This window comes from Brachyistius frenatus, unplaced genomic scaffold, assembly GCF_029030835.1.
Source record: "Brachyistius frenatus isolate BFR_SWC_R1_liver_20210118 unplaced genomic scaffold, ASM2903083v1 Contig_91, whole genome shotgun sequence".
Classification (NCBI taxonomy): Eukaryota; Metazoa; Chordata; class Actinopteri; family Embiotocidae; genus Brachyistius; species Brachyistius frenatus.
The window spans coordinates 1,553,730-1,581,006 of NW_027210690.1; the positions used below are offsets into that span (position 1 = coordinate 1,553,730).

A 27,277-nucleotide genomic window follows, 5' to 3' on the forward strand; every position below is an offset into this window, starting at 1 on the left:
GTTTCATTTATTACATATTATAAATCTGATATATATTTTCACAGAAAATTCACATTCTAAATCTAAAATAAAATGTAAGAATCATTTTTAAAAATGACTATTTTATTATTCTTTTTTATTTTGAAATATTATAAAAAAAAGAAAAGCATCAAAAGTGTCAAAAAGCATCCACACAGCAGGGGGCGCTGCAGAAAGAAGTTTTAACAAATGTCCTCTTTAGTTGTCTGTTTATTGGTAAATATCAAACAATTCACAAACACAAATAATGATAAAGCAACACAGCAAAAACAACACTTTATATTGGAGGTGTTGATACTTACTGAGACTCCGCAGGCCTCTTCGTCCTCCTCCTCCTCCTCCTCTTTAATGAAGACCCAGAGTACGAACAAATACATTTTTCCAGAGAAATATTATATTTTACTACACAACATTAATGTGTCAGCTGTAATTAAACAATCACAGGGCTGAAAATGACATGAAATCAACTCTTTATTTTGGGTTCCAAAAAAAACCCCGTTCAATCTATATTTTTATTGGTAAATCATGTTTATGGCTCTTTTGTCATCTTTAAATCTGACGACTTTTAGTCCAACAAATGAAACTCTGCAGCTTCAAGTTTCAATCGTTTTATTCTTTTAAGGGGGAAATATACATAAAAAAAAAAAAATACAAAAATAAAACAGATGTTGATGAGGACAGCAGGTACAAACACGACTCACCTGACCCAGTCCTCCCCCTCAGAGGAGACACCACTGTGTTTGTAGTTTGTAGTTTGTAGGCTGAAGTGCCTCACAGTGAACAGCCGGGGGCGCTGCTGAGCTCTAAAGCTGGGGGCTGAATAACTAGTCCAGCTGCTACAAGAACCACAGGAGTCCTCTGAGTTTGGTTTGATTTCAGGACAATTTGATCAGAAACAGAAAAACAGATTCTCTTCGGGAAGCAAATGAAAATCCACCGACAAAAAAACCTGAAAACATTCCTGTTTTTTTGTTTTTTTTATAAATTCCTGAAAGTCCTGTTTTAAAATAAATCTGCATGCATGGACACGAAGCAGCATCTTTCACCTCTTTATTCTGTTTGTAGGAGTTTTAATTAGGGCCCTATTGTAATAATAATTATTATTATTATAATTATTATTATTATTATTATTATTATTGTTTAACATGCTCGAAAAAGCATTAAACTTTCCACAAGTGTTTTATAGGATTTGGTCATAGGCGTCATGAAACGGCTCGCTTGCGCCCCCTAAAAATGATCTCAAGGCTGCTTTCACCTGCATGAACAAAATTTGATGGACACGTGTATCACACCTAGATGTACAAAAAAGTCTATCGGCACCGTGACCTAAACTCAACAGGAAGTCCGCCATTTTGAATTTAGAGGCCATTTTGGCGATTTGCACGTGTTGTACTTTAACGAACTCCTCCCACAGATGTTATTGGACCGACTTGAAATTTGGTGTGTCCAGTCTTAAGACGTTTGGGATGAAAAGTTACGATAATAATTTGTTTTCGTTGAGCGGTGTGTCCGTGGCGTGGGGGCCATTTTTGACCATTTTGCCATGAAATTACAAGTTGCTGTAATTTCGATGTACGTCATCCGATCTTCCTCAAACTTTACATGTTTGATAAAAGTCCCGCCCTAAAGACACCTGCATGGTCATATTCAGTCATAGTCATAGCACCACCTGCTGGCGACAGGAAATGCCATTTTTCATACTTTCACATGCTACGTCAAGCTGTTTGATCGCATCAAATTGGGTCAGAATAATCTTAAGACGTTGGTGATGATATCTTGAGAAGCCCGTGTATTTTTGTCAAAGAGTGTCACCATGGCGACACAGCAAAATGTGATTTTTCGACGTAAAGTCATAGGGTGATTGAAACCTGACGAGACGTGGCACATTCATCGGACGTAAGAAACTCCTCGTAGTTGTTGTAATTTGTGTGAACAGAGCCTTTAAATATGGAGGAAGTTGGCCTGTTTTAAAATAAAAAGAAGGAAGCTGTACAATCTACAATAACATACCAATAACTGACTGCTATACAAATGAAAAAATAAGTCTTCATCTCTTGTCGACGGAGAGCGAGGCTCCCTGTAGAAATATGTGTTCACGTCAGTGTGTGTGTGTGTGTGTGTGTGTGTGTGTGTGTGTGTGTGTGTGTGTGTGTGTTTAGCAGTTCATCATCCTCTCTTTCACGTTCATCCTCTGGCTGGAGGCCTGAAGGCTGCCGGTCTCATCTTCATCTCAGTGAACGAGATGGAGATCTCTTTTCCTTTCCAGGAGGTCCAGATCAGACCCTGAGACACACACACACACACACACACACACACACACACACACACACACACACACACACACACACACACACACACACACACACACACACACACACACACACACACACACAAAATCCGCATTAAATTTGATCCACACTGTCATGTTTTCATTGCGCGGATCGATCAAACAGTTCAGATTCTGTTGCTGTTGAACGCAGCGCAGCGATGCACACGTTTTTCCCAACGTAAACCTGCTCCCGGTTCTCAGGTGAGGTTACCTGGTGTTTGACGTCGATGCCGAAGAGCCCGTTGAGGTTGGCCTCGTGGCAGTTCTTGTACCACCAGCCGCCTCGATAGGAGAGGGCGCAGCGGGTGATGAAGGGCTGCGGGTCGCGGTCTTTGGTGGAGAAGATGCGGTTGTTGTGGTAACTGAGAGAGTCGCCTGAAACCGTGGAAACGGCAGAGGATGAACGGTGTGGAAAGAAGAAAAAGGAACGTCTATGGGGACGTTTTTTGTTTTTTTGGGGGGTCTTCCGGTCTCACCTGCGGTGCCGCTGTATCCGCCCACGCTCAGCTTGTAGTTCCTCTTCGCCACCGCAAACGTGGAATACTGAGCGAACGCCGACTCGCCTCCGTCCCGCAGGTCGACGCGCAGGTTCATGTTGGTCATCGCCGTCAGGTTGTGGATGCTCTCGAGGCCTGAAGGCAGCGGGGAAGTGCAAAGTCAGCGCAATTTTATCACCTTCGGCAGTGAAACGTCGCAGAGAGAGTTTCGCTCACCGAGCCAGAACTCCCCGCTCAGATCGCCGAATCCTTTACTGTAGTCTTTCCAGCCCCGGAAGAAATCCACCGAGCCGTCCTTCCTCCTCTGGAAGACCTGCATCCGACGGGACAAAACCGAATATAAACCACGAGGAACAGGTGGACCTTGAGATTACCAGAAATAAACTAGCCGCCTCTTTACAACATGTGTTTCTGACATGTTTTTAAAGACAGGAAACACCGAGACGCTCGTCATGTCGGGAAAAGTTCCTGAGATCTCGTACGGAGACTCTACAAGCTCGTTTTTTGGGTTGTTGTTGTTTTTTTCATCGCAAAGCAGACAGACAGCAGCTGTTTGAGGACGAATCAACTTAAAAATCATGTTAAAGTTAAAATATCTGAGACGCAGGACGAAGAGATGATGAAAGAAGGAGGAGGGATTTAAAAGAACACCAAGTAATGAAATATACAAAAATGAAATAAACAAAGTAGAATACAGTTAAATTACATTCAATTAAATAAATTAAGGCAAATGAGGTAAAATACAGGTAGACTTAAATCAAATCAAGTAAAGTAATATACAGTTAAATTAAAATGAAACTAAATTCAATCAAATTAAGTAAAAGAAAAGAAAATACAGTTAAAATAAAATATAATCTTATCAACTATATTAAATTAAGTAAAATAAAGTAATACACAATTAAATTAAAATAAAACAAAATGAAAAATAAATTAAGTAAAATGAAGTATAACAGTTAAATAAAATTCAATTTCATTTAATGTCACCTTTCATTGTTTCTAACTTCTAACTTGTTTCCTAAAGGAAACCTTTTGGACTCAGATTTAAACGTTTGACGAGGAATTGAACGCCGTCAGAACTTTTGTTTTGAGCTCGCAGAGAAAAACTGGATATCTGTTCTGGGTGAGAAAAGCGTAAACGTGGCGGTCAGTGATGTCATCGTACCGTCCAGCCGCCGCCGTCCGTCTCCATGTCGCAGTAAACCATCATCGGCGTCCCCAGTTTCCCCTGAGGGAAGATCTCCGCCTCGCCGGACGTCCGGATGCCGTTCAGCAGCTCCTGAGAGCAGTCGGTGGGGAAGGGGAACCGCAGGGTGCCTGAGGAGGAAGAGGAGGAAGAGGAGGTGAGAGGAGGTGAGAGGAACTGTCTACCTTTTCAATAACGACGACTCTAACGTGACACGACAGAAGTACCGGTGGTGAACTCGGTGGAGACGGCCGACGTGTACTGTCCTCCTGTTTCGGCCTGCAGCCGCGCCGTGTACACGGAGCCGGGATGAAGTTTGGTCACGTTGTACTGCGTTACCGTGGCGTCCACAATCACTTCCTGTCACAGAACAAAACAGGAAGTGAGGAGGAGTGATCCTTTGGGGGAAAATGAACGTTACAAAAGGTGAAAGTCTGGGGATTAAAGATTCTGGTTTAAGAAAATAAACGGGACTGAGAGGTAAAAATATTCCAAAAGAAAAAGAGGAGCGAGACATCGCTGTTATCAAAACCCCCAAAATATCTGTTTTTAAGATGCAGTGACCCAGAGGAGGCAAAAAAAAAAAAAAAAAATCTCTTTTCTAACCTTCATTTCTTGACTTTCCGTCTGATAGGTCAATCTGTATCGACCCGCGGGCTGTGACGGCGGTTTCCACGACAACAAGACGGTGCGAGGGGTCACGTCTCGGGCCAGAAGGTCACGCGGCGCCTCCCCGCCTCTCCCAGAGCCTGAAGAGGACGAGCAGAGAGATCTGTGGACGCTCTACGAGGGTCGAGCAAACAGTTCGGAGTCTGTTCCTGAACGCAGCCGTTTCTCTGCTCCGGTTTCAGGTCGCCACGTTGACGTCACTGACGTTCACGTTACCAGCGGTCACATTAACGTGTTGAACTCAGGCGCTGACGTCGATCAAGAGACGACACTGAATACTTCCTCATGAAGGTCGCTGCTTCCTGCTGCTCCGAGTGCATCACCGTGCTGCGTTCAGGAACACTCTCTGAACTTTCTGTTTGTGTGTGTGTGTGTGTGTGTGTGTGTGTGTGTGTGTGTGTGTGTGTGTGTGTGTGTGTGTGTGTGTGTGTGTGTGTGTGTGTGTGTGTGTGTGTGTGTGTGTGTGTGTGTGTGTGTGAGTGTGTGCGCTGACCGCTGGTGGTGGTGAAGCTGGTGGTTGCCGGTGAGCTCTCTGCGCTGCCCAGCTGGCTCACTATGGTGACGGTGTAGGTGGTGGATCCTTCCAGGCCGCTGAGCTGCTGCTCGGCTGCGTTTCCAGACACCGTGACCCTCAACTCTGAACCTGCACAAAACAATAAACACAAATGAACTGCGTATACGTATCTTTATTCTGCAGTTTTGTAGCAGGATGGAGTCAATGGAGAACCATAAAAGCAGTCCCAAGACGTTACACAAGCTGCTACGTGAAGAGGTAAAGGGACACAGAAGCTACGATAGATGGAAAAGAAACTCGACGGCGTCACCGCTCACCTGAACCCGCGCTGTAGACGATGGCGTACTTATCGACGGCGGCCAACGCTGGACGCCACAGTAACAAGGCCGAGGTGTCGGTGACGTTAAGGGTCCGCAGGTCCGTCGGTGGGTCAGGGACTGAGAGAGACAGATAAAGGCGGTGAAATAAACACAAGAGCTTCACAAAACAGCCGAATGATGCTGGAATGTGTGAAGGGAGGAAACCGCGCTGTAATTGTGATGGGAGTCATCATTTTGAAACAAGGCAGCGTACTGAAACGAGTCCAGGATGAGTCTCCTCAGAGGAAAACCTTCAAAACAATTCCCAGATCCTTTCCAGATCCAGCACCTGCTGCAGACATCACCGAGTATTTGATTTATGCTTTTTTTTAATGCAGAAAAAACCCCACAAAAAAACCCTTCAAGAGTCCTCATGTTGATGTAAAAAGAAAGAAACAGGAAGCAGGATTTGTTGGTGTTTAAAAAGAAACTGGGACACGTTTAAAGTAAAAAAAGCATCAATGTTGACGTTCAAGCACAGTTAATAAAACCATTAAAAAAACGGAAACCTGCAGAACTCACGTGTCATGACCAAGTCTTTGATTGGGTCGCTCTCGTCCAGTCCGAAGGTGGAAATGATGCTGACCTCGTAAGAAGAACCGGGCGAGAGCTGGGACAGGCCGAGGGAGGAGTCCGCCGAGTCCACGGACACCGACACCGGTTCGCCTGCAGGCGGACCAGTGACAATTAGTCAATGATAGTCATCTAAAAGTGACCATATTTGGATGCACTGGGGGAGGAGCTACCGGTGGATCTGACTCGATCTGATTGGACACACTTTTTGAGTCCTGACATGAATTCTGGAGTTATTTTCAGAAGGACCACCAGAACTTTGTATTTCAGGAGAGAACTTAATGCTTTTTCAATGGAAGTCTACTGGACACGGCCCCGGTGGCCCTCAGCGGTATTGCACTATAAGACTTCACTTTATAGACTCGGACACAAGGCACATTTTTAGACACAGTCTTTGCCCGTAACTAAATGATATAAATTCAAAGTACTCCACAGAGAAGTTTCAATTTCGACAGCACAAGTTTTGAGACATATAGCTGGGTGTCGTCTGCATAAAAATGGATATCTAATGATATTAGAGTGGAGCATTTACAAGGACATTTCTATATATTATAAAGTTACCAAACAAAAACCAAGGATGAAACAGATGAAACCCTTTGGATTAAGATGACCTTGTTAGCTGCGATCTGTTTTAATGCTTATTTGAAAAGCCTTCAGAAAAAAAGTTGAAATAAAAGACACATTTTGTTTCTCACCGTCGTCTACGTGAGTGTACGTCACTTTGAAACCACTGACGGGACTCTTTGGTTTGGTCCACGACACCGTCAGAGAGTTTTCCGTCACCTTGCTGAAGACTATGTCGGACGGAGGCTCGGGGCCTGGAGGGTACGAAGAATACAACAACAGAGGTAAATCGAGAAGGAAAGGAAGGAAGCGAAGAAGAAGAGGAGGAAAAAAGAAAAGGAGAAGCATAACAAAGAAAGAAGAAACTTGAGGAAATAAAAGTGTCTTCATTTTATGAAGAGAAAGACGAGGTCAGAAGAATAACGGGGTTTCATGAAAAAGGACAAAAATGGACACTGAAAGTGTGAAAACTGTGTACATTATTATTTATTCATCCACACATTTGCTATTAGTGCTCCAGTGAGTTTGTGTGTATATATGTACAGTGCAAACATATATACAGTATACAAATCATATACAGACATAGAGTGTAACAAATAAATGGTCCTGGCCAGCAGCAAAGGAGAGAATGGTGACATTTTAATACGGCAGTTAGCTGGTCGCTCAAACCTGAAAATAAAAGCGTGGTAGGAATAAAAGACGTTGAAACAAAAGGAAGAAAAAGAGACAATTTGATAAGATTATTAAGAGGAAACAAACACAAAAACAATCAGATATTAATGTGACACAATCATGAGAGCTGGAAGTGAAGTTACAAATCTGCTGCACTCTAAAAATGGCTGGGTATCATTGCACAAATTTAACAGTTTTCAATATATTTAAAAAAATTATATTACCAAGAATATTTAGACTCCTCTTCATAATATAATCTGATCCTATAAAGTCAAATGAAGAATGTACAGTACTGCCAACCTGCACAGTACTGATAGATACTGTTTTTGACTCCCAGACCAATTTAATTCTAAAATATCTACATTCACAAAATTATTTATTTTTCTTAAAAAATTAGATTACAGTATGCACAAATTGTATTTAAGTGTAAAAGTTGCAGACAGACCAAATGTACAGAGACCAGCCGTGGTCTTACCCTGGGTTTGGGTGAGAGGTGAAGGGGTGTCAGTGAAGCTGGCTGTTAGCTTACCCTGAATGAGAGAAGACCAGAGCAGCAATGAATGAATAGTGTTATGTTGTTATTGTTGTTTTTGATGTCAACTCAGTTGACCATACAATATATGACTGTGTTCAAGCCCTGGGAACTATTTTGTATCAAATATCCATGAACATAATGTGTGGAGTTCTCCAAGGCTCAATCCTTGGTCCTCTTCTGTTTAAATATTTATATGCTTTCATTAGGCCGAATTATACAATTCTGGTTTCCAAAAAAAAGTTGGACGCTATGTTAATTAAAAATAGACTGAAGAAACCATAAAATATTGATACAGAGAATTTTGTATTACTTTATGAAAAATATATTAAAAATAAGCATATATTTTTCATAAAACAATAAAATGTCTCAGTTTCAACATTTGGTACATTGTCTTAGGTCTGTTCGACATCAAACAACGGAGTGTGTCTTTATGGTGGAGATTAATATACAGTAATGCATGAATATGAGTATTTCACATATTCATGGTCACTTGAGAGTGAGTGCACAAATACAGGACTGACAGAAAAACACAAACTTCTTAAATATCTATTTCAACAACAACATGATGATGATAACAAACGACAAAAACAGGTTAAATGTCACTGAACCGAACACTTAAAAACAAACGAGACGACGAATCTCAAACTGTAAAATCACAAGTTTACAGTTTTCAAGAGCACCGCAGCGTTGGAGCTCTTGATATAAAAAAAAACGGAGGAAGCATTTAGTGCAGACGTTTCCAGTCAAGACGAACGATGGATTAGTTAACGACTGTGTTTCAATCAGGTCAACGTGATGAAGAGCAGCGAAGACAAAAGAAGAAGCACGAACAGTCTTTTTTAAAAAAAATTTTTTTACGGTGAATAAGATTGAGACTGACGGAGATGTGAAAATCAAGACGAACAAGACTCGACAACATTGACAGCAATGTTGCTTAATTGTACAGTAGGAACTTGGTGTTGTTCCACTGTCACAATGGCTTGTACCTGTACTGATGACAAGCTTGTGCAGCCCGGACAGAAGGCCGGGAGCCTTTCCGAGTAAGGTCAAGGTGTAGTCGGTCTGCGGGATCAGATCCTCAAACTGGAAGGAGCGAGCTGAACCGGGAAGCACTTTTTTGAAGGTTTTGTCGCTTTCTGTTGGCTTGGTCGTCATGCCGCTTTGAATCTTTGGAGTGAAACTTTTCGGTACCCTGTTATCGTCCTCAGGAGTTCCACGTTGGGATTCTTCGGTGGGTTGACGCGTTCGTTCGTCCGCATCGCTGTCATCCTCATCGTCCGAGCCTTCTTCTTCCGGTTCCTCTATTCTTTCCTTCAGCTTCGGATGCTCATCTTTTCCAGCTTCTTTCCTCGTCACGACAAAGTTTTTGTACTTCCCTTCCGGTGCGTCCCACGTGAGCGTAAATCCGTCAGAGGTCCGGTTTGTCACTCCCACAAAGTCCAGAGGTTCCCTTGTGACTTTAGAAGAAACGTCTGATGCAGCAGTTCCCGTCTCTCCGGTCTTTGCGGTGTGATTTGTTTTGTGGTCGTCTCTCGTTCGGATCCCGGTGACGGCGTCGTGCTGCGCTGTAATCGTTCTTGTTGGCGGTCTCTTTGGAAGTGTGACTGGTCTTGACGCTCTTCGGTCAGAGGAGGTTCGTTTGAGGGTCGGTCTACCTTGTAGTGTCGCGCCGGTATTTCCGCCAACGTCGATTCTCTCTTTGTGGATGACAGAATCTGTATTGCTAGTTTCTTCTTTTAGGTTCAGAGCGTCGTCTCTCTTTCCTAACTCATCAGTCTGAGCTCTAACAGTAGTGTCGTGGCCATCTTTCTCGGTTAAATCTGCAGTTTCTTGCTCTCCCGATTGTCTCGTTTGGACTCCTTGGGTCGGCCAGGGGGCGTCCTGCTCTCCTGATTGGTTTTCAAGGGTACTATCCTTTACCAGTTGGCTAGTTTGACTTCCAACAGTAACCCCGCCGCCTCCATTTAGCTTTTTTGTTTGGAAAGGCTTGCGTGCAAGACCTCTAAGTGGATTTTGAGAGTTTCTCAGGTTTGTGCGCGTTTTATTTTGCGAATAGTGTTGTGGGCGACGGAAGTAGGCAACTTTGGTGTTTGGGCGATGGAGGGATGGCCCTCCACGACCCCTGAGAGTCTGATCAATCTCAGTGGCCCCGCTCGAGGGTTCGTTCTCCTCTCTTACTGTCCCCGTATTAGATGGACCGACGTGGGTTTCGGCCGGAGGAAGAGACGGAGGTGAAGTGGCTGGCAGCTCGGTGGAAAACGCCTGCTCTTTCTGTGACTGTCTTTCAGGATTTAAAGGTTGGGAGGGACGAGTAAAGGACTTTGAATTTGGGCGCGTTCGGTTCTGAAAGGGCCCCCTGTTTAAAAACGGCCGACGCTGGTATCCTCCCTCTGGAGGAAGACGGCGAACTGGGAGTCGTCCTCTTTCCGTCAACGTCTTCTTTGGGTTTAGTCCTACACCAGAGGACGCAGGTGTAGCTGTCCCATCTTTGTCCCGACTCGTATCCTTCACCGGTGCATTCACCTCACCGGAAGATGATTCTTCCGAAGCAGATGAAAATGATAATTCACTCATGGACAGACGTTCGGCCTCCGTCTCTTTTCTGGGGACGAAGTTCCGACGAGGAGCGACTCTGAAACTCAAACGGGTTTTGTTCTGAAACGATGGAAAGTTTGCATGTGGACGATGTACAAATCCACGTTTTGGAGGTGCTTGGTGGAGAAGAGATGCACCGCCTTCTCCTGAGGGCGGTGGTTTTTGGTCTTCAGGTGACGCAGCGCCTTCTAGTCTGTCACTTCCAAGTGAATCTGAGTTAGCCGAGCTGGAAGGGGAGGATGACGATGGTGAGGAAGACGATGGTGATGAAATCAAAGACCCTAGTGAGGACGACGGCGCTGCTGTTGATGAAACCGACGAAGACGGCGCCAAAGATGATGGTGCGTCTGACGAGCGCGAGGATGATGACTCCGATGACGGTTGCGAGGATGATGAGGACGAACCCAGCGGCTTCAGCCCTCTCAGAATCTGCATCGTCACTCTGTCGGCGTCGTCCGAGACGTCCGCCGGTTTAGACAGGTGAACGGAAAACGTCGTGATATTCAAACTGTCAAAGGTGTCCGTCAGGAGTTTATGGAGAGGATCCGGTGAGTAGTCGAGGTCCGTCTCCCCGGATAGTGTGTTCCCAGCGACCCCCGTCCCATCCCCTCGGCACCCTCTGTCCTTTGGGGGCAATCTGAAGTGTGTCACTTTGACTTTGTTCATACATTTCTTCTCTTGACTCCGAGCTGTCCCAGTTGGCTCCGGAGACACCGGATCTGTGTCGTTCCCGCGGTCTGCCAAGCCGACATCCGGCTGCTCATTTGTCCGCCTGTTTGTTGGCGAGTCCGGAATTTTGTCCTCCCTCCTCTCGGGGCTCAATGCCTCTAAAATCTGGTCTCTGACGGAGTCTCCGACGGCGGATGCGCCTGGTTTAGGTTTTTGGGGTGTTGTTGAGTGCTTCATCACTACGACTGGAGCTTTTTTATAGGCTCCAGGGACAAACTTTCTCCCTCCGGGCACGACTCTGGTTGCATTGAAACGGAATGGGCCCGGCTTCCTGGGCGACGTGGGCCTCGTCTTGCCGATTAGAGGTTTCGTTCTGGCGATCGCAGACGCTGAGGAGTCGCCAAAATCCTCCCTCCCCCCCTGCTGGTCGAACACCTGCACCTCAGCTGATGGGTTCAACTCTCGGTCCACGCCGGCGACATCTCGACCGGGTGCCGGCGTGACCTGCGGGCCGAGAGCCGCCGTCGTGACCCTCGGTAACGCGTTTCCTACAGATGTGAATGGCATTTGGTTTCAATGTTAAAAATCGTCATAATCTGGCTGTTATCAATCCAGCAGAGATCAGATCTAACAAAGGAAGAAAAGCAGTTTTAATACTCGTGATTTGTCGGTTATTATTACGAGAGCAAATAAAACAACTCAGGTCGGCGGGATCCTCGTAGAAACCTGCAAGGAGAAAATTGACATATAATTAAAGTTTTGCTTGGACAGCCTTGGTGTTTTGTGTCGCTGCGGAGAAGGAAACATTGTGAGCGAGTTCAGCAGCAGATTTGAGGAATGTTTTCCTCTGAAAAGGGTCGGCAGCACATCGCTTCATTAACTTTCACAGCAGCGTTTCTCCACACTGCAGTGCCTTTTAAAGGACGTGTTTCATTGAATAATGAGGTGTCTGGACACGTAGCGGTTCACTCAGCAGAACCGGGTTGTTCCCACCTGCGTACAGCCAGGACAGAAAAAACATTTGACTGGCTTTCAAATGGAGCATTTTTTTGGGGTGTTTCTCTTTCTAATGAAAAAAATAATAATTTCTGACCTGTGATGTCATCCGTGTCATAGTTTGTTTATACACTTTTGTGAGGCGTTTTATAACCAAAAATTGTGTCATTATAGTAAAACGCAATATTTTTAACTGGACCTAAAATCACGTCGTCTTCGGTCGTGCTCACCAGGGACTGCCTGGGTGGTCGCCGGCTCGCTCCGGGTCGAACCTCTCTCCGCCACAAGCACGACGTCGTACAGACGCCCCGCCTCCAGCTGCTGGATGTGGGCGGAGTTTTGCCCAGCGGGGATGGTCATTTCCCGACTCCCCCCCCCTCCGCCGTTGGGCGTGACAGTCAGTCGGTATCTGTCGATTTCCCCCCGCGACTGCTCCCACTGGACCACCACGGACGTGGAGGTCGTCTTGACGACTTGGAGGTTGGCGGGACCCGAGAGGACTGAAGAAGGCAAAAAGACGCAATTTAAAACTTTTTAAATTGAAGATTTTTTTTTATATCTATCTTTGAGTGCAGGTTTGGTGCACAGAGATCAGCTTTTTAAATTTCACCCTGCAGACTTGGCTCTCCGACCTCCTCTCTTTCCTAAACTCACAGGTACTCTCCCCGCAGTCCGCCCGGCAACTGCCACAAGATTTAATCTTTCACAGGAAGAGCGCCGGGAGGGAAATGTTTAAACTCTCGCTGCCAGTTTGGGGGATTTGAGACGCTCACATGTGCCAATGTGTTGGTCAGAGGCTCCTTTTTACTAACAGGCACACTTCAGACTCCCCTTTTACAGATTGGATATCTTACAGTCATAAGCAATGCTGTCAACTGCATTTTCTTTCTGATAGTTGATGATTAACAGTACAGCTTTCCAATGCATTCCCCCCATTTATGTAAAACAGACTCTAAAACAGTTATTTAGAGCTTCACGAAACACACAGTGAAACCCTGACTGACTGAAGTTAAACCTACCATCACCTCCGTAGCAGTGAGACCTTGAAATGACAGTAAACCTGCCTACAAAATCATTTTTTTTCAAGATGATTCAAGAAATTAATGGCACGAACTCACCACAAGTTACCTTAAAATTCAGTTTCAGTTTACTTCTTATGATTTGGGGAATTTGGAAAACATCATCGAAACATTTCCAGCTGTTAATATTTTTGTTCAAACTGCATCGAGAAGAGAAACAAGGAATTTTTCACAAAGGACAAATAAAGGTAAAAAAAAAAAAATCTCACGGGTCACGAATTCGCCGGTGCTCTCGGCTCCCGTCCTGCCGTCGATCTCTCCGACGATGCTGACGCGGTACTCCTGACCGGCTGCCAGGCCCGTCTGCGTGAAGGTGGTCAAGCTGCCCTCCACCTGGACAGTTATCTGCTGGTCGCTCTCCTTCTGTTGGCCCAAGAAAGAAAGTAGTAGAGTCAGTAAAATGCTGCACAGATACCTGAATGAGCGACTGTAGGGCTGAGGGGGAAAAGGCAAATTTAAAAAAAAAAAAAGCACCAAGTCCTTGTAATTTAATTCATGTCCTGGAAAGCTAGAAGCTTCCTGTGAATTAAAAAGCTGCAACTCGTTCGGTAACTCAGTGCCGGGCTCCCCTAATGAATGGATACCGTGTTGTAAAGCAAATGGACCACAGCTGGTTGCCATGTTAGTTACTATGTTGGTTGCCTGGTGACGGAGCTCCAGAGGTCATCTTGGATCAGTGTCCCCGTGTCAAAATGCTTTCATCCATTTCCATACGAACGAGGGTGACATCATTAAGAACTGAGGCTCCAGTGAACTCAACGATACGCTTTAAAAAAACGGGCCGAGGCTGTGTGGCGTCCCCGCGGGGCGTTCAGGGACACCCCGAAGAGTGATTTCACATGTTTATGGTCATTTTCCTGCTTTTCCCTTTTTCTGTGTTTGGTTCCATTTCATGATGAACTGTCATCATAATGTATGAGCTTTTTTTTGTTGCTTCGAGTAAAACAAAGTATTTCAGTGAAGTACTACTCCACACCAGAAGAAGTTCTTCAAGTAGAGGCACTGAAACAATAGCAGAAAAATTAAAAAGTAATCCAAATGTCATCTCTTGATCAATATCATCACTGAGTTTCACACGTTAACATGACCGCTGGTAACGTGAACGTTTGTGATTTCACCGCGGACCTGAAACTGGAGCAACTGGGTCAAATTTTTGAGGAACACAAAAAAATATTCAACAAGTGTTCCTGAGCCCATGCAGTGATTTCCACTGCAGAATTGTGGCTGTTTTTAAAGCGGTGCCCCCTGAGGGCCTAAAGATCACAGACATTACCAGATTTTGGGGTCAAACTCTGTAAATGGTCAACAGAGACCCTTGAAAGTCTTCAAAAAGTCTGCGGTGATGAAGCGACGAGCCAGGCGACGTGTTTTGAGTGACGTTCAACATTTCAAGAGGGACGGAGCTACGACGACGTCAAGCTTCTGTTTTGTAAATGCAACACGTTGTTTTCTTGTCTTTTATTAATTAAATCTTTCCCTTAAATGCATCTGCAGCAGCATCTGGTCACAAAGATGAAGTCGAGTTAAGTTTATAGAACAACACACAATAAAAAGGCATTTTGGAAAAACAGCCAATAGCCATGTTTCCCCAGTGAAAGTAATAACAACGATCTGTTCTCACGCCTGCTGCTGCTGTTGTTGACAGCCTCTTGTTTACATGTTGTTTACATGTTGTTTATGTGTTGTTTACGTGTCGGTCCGGTGAACGACTGCTGATGAACGTCGTCCCTCTCCCTCTCTCTCTCTCTCTCTCTGTGTGTGTCACAGCTGTGGGTCGGCGGTGATGTCATCCCTCTGGCAGTCGACATGTTTTTGACAGTGTTTACACGTTTCCGTGGCAACAAGCATCCCACATCTGCATCTTTTTTCTCCTTTGGACTTCTAAGAGTTCACTTCGTTCACCGCCTCCTCTCTCGTGTTCGAGGCTCATTGAACTCAGACCAGTTTCGTCTGTTCTGTTCGGCTTGTTTGTCCTGTTTTGTTTTCCGTCCTGTGCTCCTCTAACGGGAGGTTAAAAGTCAGCAGAGGAAACACGAGGAATTCATCGGTCATCGAGGGTTAAAAACATTCTGGCCACGATGTGAGACACATTCACTGGTGAGTGATTCAGATCCTCAGAGACTAAAGATGATTCAGAGTCTAAAACTCAGAGCTGAGTCATCCAAACCACACCAAGTTTGACTTCTTGGCCTTTACTGAAAGAACAAACGTGGACCAAACTGACCATTTAAAAAAATCCATCCCTCCAACGTTCTGCCTCTGATCCGGTCCGATCTCAGTCTCAGCAGGTGGAGCAGGTTAGTCCGGACCTCCTTCTTCCTCTGCAACATGTTCCAGCTCCTCCTGCAGGATCCCGAGTTGTTCCCAGACCAGATGTCATCTATAATCCCTCCAGTGTGTTCTGGGTTCACCCCGAGGGTCTCCTACCAGCTCCTGAACAAAGTCTACATCTGGGCCATCCAAAACTGGGCCAGAAACAAGTCGGAAAACACCGGAAAGCACCCCCAAACAAAGTCTGGATCCAGTCCTAAAACTAAGTCCAAAACCAGGTCAGAAATCCAACTGGTTTCTAGCCCCAAACTAGTCCTACAGAAAGTCTGAAACCAGCTTTGAAACCAGAACTGAAACTTGTCCGAAAGAAGATGCTGCAAAACTGCTCCTAACCAAGTCTTAAACTGGTCCCTGAATGAAGGTCCATAACCAGATCCAGAACCAGATCCAGAACCAGTCTAACAAAAACCAGCTTTGAAACCAGAACTGAAACGTCAGGGACTGTTCCTGCTGTGCGTGAACGGTGCACAGTCACTATTCTATTTATCTATCTATTCTGGAGCAGAAATCGCTGCATGGGCTCAGGAACACTTCGGCTGTAAACATGAAGATTTTCTGTTTCCCAAAAGTTTGACCCCCAAAAAAATCGTATGTTTCTCTGCTCCACTTTCAGGTCCGTGGTTGAAATCACAAACGTTCACGTTACCAGCGGTCACGTGAACGCGCGGAAATCAGCTGATGATGTCGATCAAGAGGACGACACTCTGAATACTTCCTCGTGAAGGTCGCAGCTTCAACACCCCCAAACAAACTCTGAAACCAGAACGGAAACAAGAAGATGCTGTAAAACTGCTCATAATCAAATCTGCAACTTGTTTCTTTTCCAGTTTTCCCACCCCGTCTACTTTCAGTCTCTCCGTTCTCCAGTTTACGATAACTTCTCTCTCCTCGCTGTGGCTTCGTAAAGACGAACACATGTTGACTCCATGTTTTTTCATCCGTGTCATTCTCATCAGTTCGAGGGTTTTATTCCCTCCTCGGGAATCTCGCCAACACTTCCTGCATCTCTTAACACCTCATCTCGCTTCCATCCGTCCAATCGTGTCTTTCGTCCCTCCTGCAAGTTGAGGGGTGATGGGGGGGTTGTGAGGAGAGGAGGGGGGTTGTGAATATTTCCTGGTGTTGCTAGGTCCCGTTCAAACCTCTCTCCAGTGTCTTAATCCCTCGATGATGTCACCGCGGGGAGATCGCTGGTGTGTTTTGTCGAAAGAAATGACAGTATGAGGCAATCACTGTGTGTGTGTGTGTGTGTGTGTGTGTGTGTGTGTGTGTGTGTGTGTGTGTGTGTGTGTGTGTGTGTATAACACTTGTCTGAGAGGAGGCCAGGACATGTGCGGTCGAGGCGGTAAACTGTCCAGTGTGTGTGCGCCGTAATCTGAAGCAGCGAGCAGGTTTTTTTTCTTTTGATCTCAGTGACGTTTTTTGTGACTTTAAATGATTTAGAAAGTGTTTTTTTCGTTGTTCGGCCGTCTCTCAACACGACTCACAAATACCAACGCAATTAGTAATTTTTCCACTTCTTTTTAATGCCTCGTGCCGCAGATTGATCGCACATGTTTGGGTGAACAGACGATGAAACAACGTTTACAAAAGCATCCGGTTGATGAGTTTGATGATTAAAAGCTCAGTGATTAATTAGTGTTTGATAACAGAACATTATTATATACAGGAGAGATCGTAATCTTTATTTTAACCCACATTACTAACGATATTCTAAATCCGGCTTCATGGAAATGTTTGTCAGATGGTTGGACGGCTTCGATGAGGAAACTGTCTTTTCTTTTGATTTAAAGTGATTTATTGAATTAATGTGCAACTGGGAGTTAAATCATTTTTCAGGAGTTCATTAAACTCGCATTTTAAGGCGGCGAGGGAACTTGCATTCAGAAATTGAAGCAACTTAAAATTATTTTTTTTAGTTCATCAACTGAATATGTCTTTTGTTTATTGAACTCTTCTTTTCAATTTCTGTTTACTTGACTCGGTTTTAGGTTTAAAAAAGTCACAAGCTGCCTTGAATTTGTCTCGAGTACATATTGGCATCAAACAAATAAAATGTCAATGGAAAAACAGATCTGTCTAAAACTGATCAGAGTGACTCAACAGTTGTTGATCCAACTTAACATTTTGAGTTCATTAAAGTTAAAAGCCAACTTTTTAGTTTTTATTTTAAGGGTATTTGTGTTTTTAGGTTAAACCAACTAAATATATTGCAGTTGGTAAGCTGTAAATACGTTTTAGTTAATTATACCAGTTTCTTCAATTCCTCAGTTAACTTAGTTATCACATTTTCAAAAGCCAACATTAAACTTCTTGTTCAAGTTAGGTTTAGCACATTTTAAGGCATCAGGCGAACTTACATTTTTAAGTTGAACCAACTGTAAGGTCTTAAATTGATTGTACTTGTTTCCTCAAGTTCAGTTAACAACATTTTTTTTCAAACTCCAAAGCTAATTCTTAAAGCTAACTTTAGTTAGCATGTATTTCAAAAACAGCAGTTTCATCACCGACAAAGACAAAACGACTAAAAGCGGTGCTAGTGCTCCCCCTGCAGGCCGCAACATGCGAGGTTCGTCTTCGTCATCAAACTCTGAAACAAACTTCAGAGCCGATTCGTCTGAAAGAGATTTTTTGTTGTTGCTATGCTGCAGTTCATGTTTATCCAACACAACTTTTTGATGCTGTTTTGTGTTGCTAACTCTGTTGCTAACGACCCCCCCCCCCCCCCCCCCCGCTGCCAGCTGAATCTTTAAAAGGTTTCCTGTGAGGGAAGCAAATAAAAGTATGAAAATCTGGCAGAAGGGGAATCGCAGAGGAAATGCAACACATGTTTAAAAGGAGATGAGGTGTTAGTGTCTTCCACATGGGTTCTGAACGTCCGGTTCATCCCACTGAGACGAGACAAGATATTTTTCCTCGTTTGAACAACAAAATCGACAAAAGCCAAATTTTGGTAAAGAAAAAAAAAAAAAAAGAGTGAATCTGCCAGCCTCCCTCGTCCTGTAGCTCTCAGTGTAAACCCGCTGTGTGTTTCTACCTTTCCTTTGTTATCTAAAAGCTTTAACGGTTTTTCTTCTGCTCTGCAGATGCCAAACGAGAACCTCATATGTTTGTATTAGAGCTGGTTCCACCTCCGCCGATATTATTTTTCCATGGAAGAGACGGAGCCGTCGTTGCCATCTTGAGACTCCCCGGGGGATTAGTTTGAATTTAATGGCAGATTTTTATAGAATTTGTCATGGAAATAAAACCTGGTTGGAGTCTCTCACATGGCTCCGGATTCTGGGTTTCATTTATTGGAAGGCATCTGCATTATTCTGAATAATCTTTGGGACTTGATTTTTTTACAAACAGTTTGAATTGAGTTTGACACAGAATGATTTAATCTCTGAATGATTCATCAGTCAGACATGTTAGATGTTTTTTATGTAAGTAGCTTTGATCTGATAACAGTCGTAGACCTCTCCATCACGCCCCGGTGAACACTGGAGCCTGAAATGTCTCTAAAATGCTTTTTTATTGGTACTGCGGCATCAGTTATAAAAGATTGATCAAAGATTAGAAAATACTGAAGAAAAACAAAGAGTTTGTGCCATTACAGACCTTTTGTTTTGGGAAAAACACTTATTTTTGAGTCATACTTTAACTTCTCTCTGCGGTGCCCCCTACTGGGTGGACGTCAGCGTTCGCAGTTATTTGTTTATGTGTGAAACAAGTCACTTTTGAACCACAACTGAAGTCTGTATGAGACAAATCAATCCCTCAGAAATATTAGTCACTCCTCAGCTACAAATATGTGAAATGAGGCGTTTATAAGAGCTGCTGTTATTTTGTTATTATAAAAACTGTCTAAAAAGCAAAGTGTGAATTTCAAAGAAAACTATATCGGTTCCTCCAGGATTTGTAATTGTTGCACTAATTTTTTTTGATTTTGCAGCCTCTTTTCCCAAAAACTACAATCTATGTTTTGTGGAGTTTTAAGTGACGTTTTTGCATTTTTATGAAAAGTCAAGGAAAAGAGTTGCAACAAGCAGAAAGAGACACAAAGCTGTAAATCAACTACAAAAACACCCAAAACAACCAGAAAGACACAAAACAACTACAAAGACAAAAAAAAGACAAAACAGGAAGCATAAAGACGGGAAGTCATTTTGCTTCCTTTGTTTATAGACATTAGATTCGTTTTAACTTATAAATCTCTAAAACATTTGAACTCCAGGTCTCATGTATTTCATGCCGACGTGACGCTCCTCAGTACGACTCCGTTCGCTGAGTTGCAATCCCGAGTTCATTTATTGTCCGCCATTATTGCACGAGATTTTCCTCAACTTGAACAACAAAATAGAAACAAAACAACCTCAAAGACACAAAACAACCACAAAGACACAAAACAACTACAAAGAGACAAAAAACAACCTCAAAGACACAAAACAACCACAAAGACACAAAACAACCACAAAGAGACACAAAACAACCTCAAAGACACAAAACAACCACAAAGAGACACAAAACAGCCACAAAGACACAAAACAACCACAAAGAGACACAAAACAACCTCAAAGACACAAAACAACCTCAAAGACATAAAACAACCACAAAGAGACACAAAACAACCTCAAAGACACAAAACAACCACAAAGACACAAAACAACCCCAAAGACACAAAACAACCTCAAAGACACAAAACAACCACAAAGAGACACAAAACAACCTCAAAGACACAAAACAACCACAAAGACTTGTATTTTGGAAATGTGAGCCATTTAAATGAAGATTTAAATGTTTTTTGCTGCCATAATAAATCTGTTTACTCGCTGCACAGCGGTGTGAATGATTCAGAACCTCTGAATGGAAGGAAAACAAAGTCAAATCGAGAAAAGGCAATAAAAAACAAAGTTGCATCTTGCAGGAGAAAATGTGAAATGAGTTTTCGATCTAATCGGGTGAACGTGTTCAAACGGAAGATAAATCAAACATTAAATGCAGCGGATGCAAACAGACGTTTGCTGCTTCCTGAAGCCAAACTCAAACCCGCGTTTTGAGGAAGGTGTCTTGCGTACCTGGCTGTTGAAGGTGAGGCGGTAGGTGTCATACTGGACGGGGGGTGGAGTCCAAACCACAGTGACGGACGTCTCCGTGATGTCCTGAGTGCTCAGCTGAGAGACGCCGGACATGGCTGAAAGAGAGACACGACACTTTGATGAAGTCCTTCAGTTTGTGAAGTGCAAAAATTATGTCACACAATTAATCTATTAAGACACGTAGTGACGACAAGTCGATGCAAGTCGACGGACTGTTTTTGCGCCATTTCTTCGTACGAAACCATTTTAAAACGTGTTTGTCCGTCCTGGAACAAACCAGAGGTTTTTCACGTCTCTTTTTCTTTCTTGTGTGATTGACCAGGTGGAACAAATGAACATCGATTTGTCTCGTCGCTGAATTTTTATTTCCTCTTCGCAAAGTTCCAGTTAAGACGTCCACCTTACGAAAAACCCGGAGTGACGCACGTACCAAATCTTAAACCATCTGCTTCCTGGCACCGCAACAATAAGACAAATTGTTCCGTCTGATCTGCTGGTTGAAAACGATACAGCTCAGACGACGAGGGGTGGTTTTGTCATTAAGGGTTTCGTCCAGGTTCGGGGATTCTGGGAGCCCCGCAGGCCTGAGTTCAGATTAGAGAAAAGTAGCTGACATTCAGATAAAACTATAACATATTATTTCTTTCGGAGCCAGCTGAGACCAAAGCAGAGCTAAACTCAAGAGTGACTGCTGGAATTGATTGCGCTCCAATGGGATGATCAGGTATAAAGTAACTTTATGAGGCGATAATATTTTAGGAGATGCGTTATATTTTAACGTTTTGTGCACAAATTCAAATAATGCAGCTTTAATACATTGTTTTCATTCCCTGAAGGTATTTCTGAAATATCACTTTCACATGAATGGGAAGAAGGTGAGGTCACAGTGACCTTTGACCCTCAAACTCCATTCAGTTCACATTTGAATCCAAGTGAACACTTGTGCCAAATTTGAAGACATTCCCTGAAGGTATGCCCGAGATATCACCTTTTACGAGAATGGGACGGGCGTGAGGTCCCATTGACCTTTGACCCCCGAATTCAAATCAGTTCAACCTCGAGTCCGAGTGAATGTTTGTGCCAATTTTGAAGAAATTCCCGCGTGGCGTTGCCGAGATACATCGTGTTCACGAGCAGCGCGGTGCAAACAATTAGTTTTCTCCACCTGAAGCGACGTCGTTGTTCTATCTAACAAAACTCACATTGTGGCACGTTGAAGTGTGAAGCTGTTGGTGGGGGGAGGCACAGCTGATGTATAACTTCACATCATGGAGGCGTACCGTGATAATAATTCACAGATTTGTTTTACTGCAACGACTTTTCTCATAAAACTGGAGCTGAAAAAACCTCACGAGGTCCAAGAGTGTAACGTCCCCGCAGGCAATCGCCAAAATCCAACGTGCACGTCACACATGCACTCCAAAGGACAAAGAAACATCCTTTAGCAGGACGGCTTTTCACAATAAAAGCCTTCCATTTCTGCAACATCCTTCTATCAAACAGCTCCTTTGCACGTAATCTTAAAACTTGGTTAAAAACAACCGCACGTGTTTTTTTTTCTTGTCTGAAGTCATTTTGCTTTCTGTCTTTTGTTCATTTGTCTCAGAGCTGTTTTATATTGACTGCACTGTAAATCTTCTGGTTTGCATCTGAAGCTTCCTTTAAGCCTTTTATCATGTTCAGCTGCGACGACCTCTCGCTGGTTTTACATGTTTTTGTCGTTCCTACTGTTTTAACGACTAATTTTAACGCCTTGCAAAAAGGGACACGGTGCGGGCTTACAGCTGACCGCACACAGACACAGATGAAACTACAAACACACATATTTCACTCAAATCTTTGGCAAAAAAAAAAAAAAAAAAAAAAAAAAAAGTGAAAAGCGGTTTCTGCTTTTTTTAAATCCTAAAAGTGTAAAACAAGACAAAATGCAACTTTTCTCCAACCAACAAAATGAAGGTTTAATTTCGGATCTTTAACAAACTCTATTTATACCAACTGTTTCATTCTGAAGCCTTTGAGAACGCCATTTCCACCGTCGCCAAGTGACCATATTTGGACGAGCTGGTGGATCTGACTGATCTGACGATGAACCATGATACTGACTGACCCACAGGCCTGTCAATCAAACAGAAACGCCCCCTCTCAAAATAAACAGCTTTTTGAGGCCAACTATCTATATCTAGGATTTTATGGTTTGTTTTAACATTTCCTATACTTCATTTAAATTTTTTATTTGTTTGTAAAGTGTTTCCTGTTGATTTTATACTATAAATGGAGTTCGATTTTATCGAGTCTCCCGAATTATAAGCAGAAGGTACATCCTCTGAGAAAAGAGAAAGAAAAGGAAAAAGTAGCGTCGTATTTAAACTCCCTGGACTCAACACCCTCTCACATGTCCGTCCTGCGTCAGGAAGCCGTGACGCCCATTTTATGGGCAGCAAGTCTGAATGAAACGCTTCCGTCACTGCAGCTTCAATCGGCTCCACAGGGACCGACTAATTACGCAACACACCCTAACAACAACAACAACAACAACAACAACAACAACAACAACAAAACACGTAAAGGCATGCGAATTTATAAAAAAATCGAGATGTAAAATGAATTTATTGAACGGCCAAGCCAACTTTTTATCCGCCCAGAAATGACAAACTGCTCTGTTGTGTTTTGGCCTCGTTAAGATGTTCACATCAAGCAAAGAATGCAAATTGTTCTTCCTGAGGTAAAAAAAAAAAAAAAAACACGAACTCACACAACGGATGTTTATCAATTCTTCCGGGATTTTCGCAATCAAAAATGTTTTGATTTCAAGCATCTTTTCTCAAAAATCATTCATTTAAAAAAATAACAAATTCTACTGAGTAAAAGAATGAGTAATATGTCAACAAGATGCTCCACGTCACGGAAATATTTTATTTTCTGAACTTAAAGAACCGTGGCGACGTTTAAAGTTAGTTACAAAAGTTTTGTAACATTCAACTGAAGCTGTATTTCCAAAAACAAAGTTCAGTCTCTGCCAGCTGGAAGTGTGAAGAAATCTCGTTTTTACGTTTTCCTCATTCCCATCATGAGACCACATTTACCACAAACCCCGTCACTTCCTGTTGTCGCGGTTACGGTTACTCACCGACGTCACAGTTGGGTCCGGTCATCCCGTCCTGACAGCGGCTGCAGTCGGGTCCGGCGAAGCCTCGCCGGCACACGCAGCTCCCTCTGACGCACCGTCCTCGGCTGTTGCAGTTGTCGGGACAGCCTTTGGCGGCGCAGTCCGGCCCGGCGAAGCCCACGTCGCACACGCATTTCCCGTTCACGCACTTCCCACGGCCGCTGCAGTCATTCGGACACGTTCTTCTGGAGCAGTCGTCTCCGGCGAAGCCCACGTCGCACACGCATTTCCCGTTCACGCACTTCCCACGGCCGCTGCAGTCATTCGGACACGTTCTTCTGGAGCAGTCGTCTCCGGCGAAGCCCACGTCGCACACGCATTTCCCGTTTACGCACCTGCCGCGGTCGCTGCAGTCGTTCGGACACGTTCTCTCCGAGCAGTCTCGGTCGCCGAATCCCTCGTCGCAAACGCACTCTCCGTCCACGCAGCGCCCCCTGTTGTTGCAGTTCCCGGGACAGGCGTGCTCGGAGCAGTCGGCGCCGGCGAAGCCGTCGTTGCACGCGCATTTGCCGTCGACGCAACTGCCTCGGTCGCCGCAGTTACCGGGGCAGGATTTCTTCGAGCAGTCGGGGCCGGCGAACCCGGCGTCGCAGGCGCAGCGCCCGTTGACGCAGCGCCCCCTGTTGTTGCAGTTCCCGGGGCAGGATGCGTCAGAGCAGTCGGAGCCGGCGAACCCGGCGTCGCAGGCGCACCTGCCGCTCACGCACCTGCCGCGGCCGTTGCAGTCGTCCGGGCAGGCGCTCCGGGAGCAGTCCGGCCCGGCGAAACCGGGGTCGCAGGCGCAGCGTCCGTCCACGCACCTCCCGTTGTTGTTGCAGTTCCCGGGACAGTCGGAGTCGCTGCAGTCCGGCCCGCCGAACCCGACGAAGCAGACGCACCTCCCGTCCACGCAGCGGCCCTGATCACTGCACTCGTTGGGACACTCCGCCTCCGGTTTGATGGAGCAGCCGGCGCCTGAAGGACGGAGACAGAAAAAGACTCCGTCAGCGAACACTTTCATAATAATTCATAATTCAACATATGGAAAAAATAAAACATCGAAATAAGACGTCATATTTACAGACTCAATCTGCAATCATTAATTATTCCAACTTCTTTTTGTGAACTTTGCTTGTTTTGTTCAATTTTCACTATTTGTGTTTATTAATTGCTTTTTCTTTAAAATTCACATTATTTCATAGTTTTTATTTAACTTTTGAGGAGAGCACCTTTCACAATCTGGAAAAAAATAAAGTGATATATATGTTTACATGAATAAAGGACTCAACATTAGAAATTGTGACGTGATTGGTTGATGCCTTTATTTACCTATTTCAACAAAATACGTGTATTTCTGGCTGCGTGTGACAATTCACTCGACAAAAGCAACCGTTTGAAAAAATATACTGAAAAAAAGAGTTTTAGTCTCATTGTCGGGTTAACTAGTAGATATCTGAACCTTGTCAGAAATAAAAGCTGCCGTAAACGGACCGCCGTCACAGTTTCGGTTCGTAGTGAATGAATGAAGTTGAGTAAAAAACAAAACAAAAAAAACCGTCTTGAATGAATTAGAACCGAATTCTTCTGCCTCGTCGGCCTGCTTTGGTTTTTTGGGGGTCGAGGTTTAAATCTGCTCTAATTAGGCTGTAATGCAGCCTCGTTTTGACTGATTATTCCCCTGTGTGTGTGTGTGTGTGTGTGTGTGTGTGTGTGTGTGTGTGTGTGTGTGTGTGTGTGTGTGTGTGTGTGTGTGTGAGAGGAGGGTGGAGGACCTTCACTGAAGTGGGAGGTGACGGAGACTGAGATCACACTGGGCACAGACACACACACACGTTTACATCACTTCAGGGACATTATATTCTATCATTCATTTCCTGACGACCCACTCGAACCTTAATACGAAATCTTAAAACATCAAATTGACTGATTTTTACACAGTTAAACACAAACACACACACACACACACACACACACACACACACACACACACACACACACACACACACACACACACACACACACACACACACACACACACACACACACACACACACACACACACACACACACACACACACACACACACACACACACACACACACACACTGTTTATCATGTGATCAGTTCTGAGTGCTCCTTCATAAAATGACAAAATATTTTTTATGAAACCTGTAAACTTTCTTCATATTTTCCTCAAAAACTAGATCAACTGTTTCGCTGAAAAGTCTGACGACTCAATTTTGTACAAAATCAAGAAAGTTGAGTGAATTTTACTGCAAGAAAATATCTATTAGATATTTCAGATATTATCATAGGTCAGGTTAGGTTAGGTTAGGTTAGGTTAGGTTAGGTTAGGTATTTACTTTATTAATCCCCCAAAGGGGAAATTTTTTCGCTACAGCAGCATACAGAAGCAATAAGATAATAATAGAATAATAGAAAAGCAATAAAATAGCAGTAAAAAACATTAAATAAAAAATATAAAATGCACAGTATATACAGTACAGTATATATCTATATATATTATATACAAACAACCAAGAAACACAGTAACAGTGTTTTTGTACTGTGATGGATTTTGCCAGAGGTGAGTTATTGTACAGTCTTATTGCGGTCGGCAGGAATGATCTCCTGTATCTGGAATGATCTCCTGTATCTGGAATGATCTCCTGTATCTGGAATGATCTCTGTATCTGGAATGATCTGTATCTGGAATGATCTCCTGTATCAGGAATGATCTCCTGTATCTGGAATGATCTCCTGTATCTGGAATGATCTCCTGTATCTGGAATGATCTCCTGTATCTGGAATGATCTCCTGTATCTGGAATGATCTCCTGTATCTGGAATGATCTCCTGTATCAGGAATGATCTCCTGTATCAGGAATGATCTCCTGTATCTGGAATGATCTCCTGTATCTGGAATGATCTCCTGTATCAAGAATGATCTCCTGTATCAGGAATGATCTCCTGTATCAGGAATGATCTCCTGTATCAGGAATGATCTCCTGTATCTGGAATGATCTCCTGTATCTGGAATGATCTCCTGTATCTGGAATGATCTCCTGTATCTGGAATGATCTCCTGTATCTGGAATGATCTCCTGTATCAGGAATGATAGGGGAAAAAATTAAATAAATTAACATTAACCGAAGAAAAAAACTCACGATTCAGCTTTCAAAATGTTAAATTTGACAATTTCTGAAGACATTAAGATTCATCGTGACACTGAATGAGGCCCGTTGAGTGTAATTACATTTTTAACGTACAGAAAGCGTCATTTCTCAGTTAGCGTTGAGCTGCTGGGAAGTTTTGCAGCGTTTTGGTCTCAAAACAAGAATTGATCAGAAAACTGGAGAACAGACGGGGGGATTTTTCCACCAACAAAAGTGTTTGTTGAACACGTTGCCATGGACACCGCCGACGGCACCATGTGTCATTTCAGTAACGACTGTAAACGAGCTGAAAA

At 43.8% G+C, this 27,277-nt stretch overlaps 1 protein-coding gene across 3 annotated transcripts in view; it reads right to left on the minus strand.

Moving 5' to 3' along the window:
- Window positions 1-610: 610 nt before the first annotated feature.
- The window catches only part of LOC138627740 (tenascin-like), a 34,447-nt gene continuing 7,780 nt past the window's right edge, over window positions 611-27,277 (minus strand). Inside the window, exons 5-19 of one of the 3 annotated variants that reach the window (XM_069710290.1) lie at window positions 23,792-24,784; window positions 20,644-20,759; window positions 13,462-13,615; window positions 12,404-12,673; window positions 6,838-6,960; window positions 6,092-6,235; window positions 5,528-5,647; window positions 5,190-5,339; window positions 4,634-4,776; window positions 4,255-4,387; window positions 4,007-4,158; window positions 3,061-3,157; window positions 2,824-2,979; window positions 2,559-2,722; window positions 611-2,301 (exon numbers count right to left, since the gene is read on the minus strand). In XM_069710290.1, the coding sequence (XP_069566391.1) occupies window positions 2,203-2,301; window positions 2,559-2,722; window positions 2,824-2,979; window positions 3,061-3,157; window positions 4,007-4,158; window positions 4,255-4,387; window positions 4,634-4,776; window positions 5,190-5,339; window positions 5,528-5,647; window positions 6,092-6,235; window positions 6,838-6,960; window positions 12,404-12,673; window positions 13,462-13,615; window positions 20,644-20,759; window positions 23,792-24,784 (3,014 nt within the window). In that variant the 3' untranslated portion in view covers window positions 611-2,202. Of the gene's footprint in view, window positions 2,302-2,558; window positions 2,723-2,823; window positions 2,980-3,060; window positions 3,158-4,006; window positions 4,159-4,254; window positions 4,388-4,633; window positions 4,777-5,189; window positions 5,340-5,527; window positions 5,648-6,091; window positions 6,236-6,837; window positions 6,961-7,624; window positions 7,909-8,899; window positions 12,365-12,403; window positions 12,674-13,461; window positions 13,616-20,643; window positions 20,760-23,791; window positions 24,785-27,277 lie in introns of those variants that run through there. The other 2 variants (XM_069710288.1, XM_069710291.1) reach the window with 2 other exon arrangements.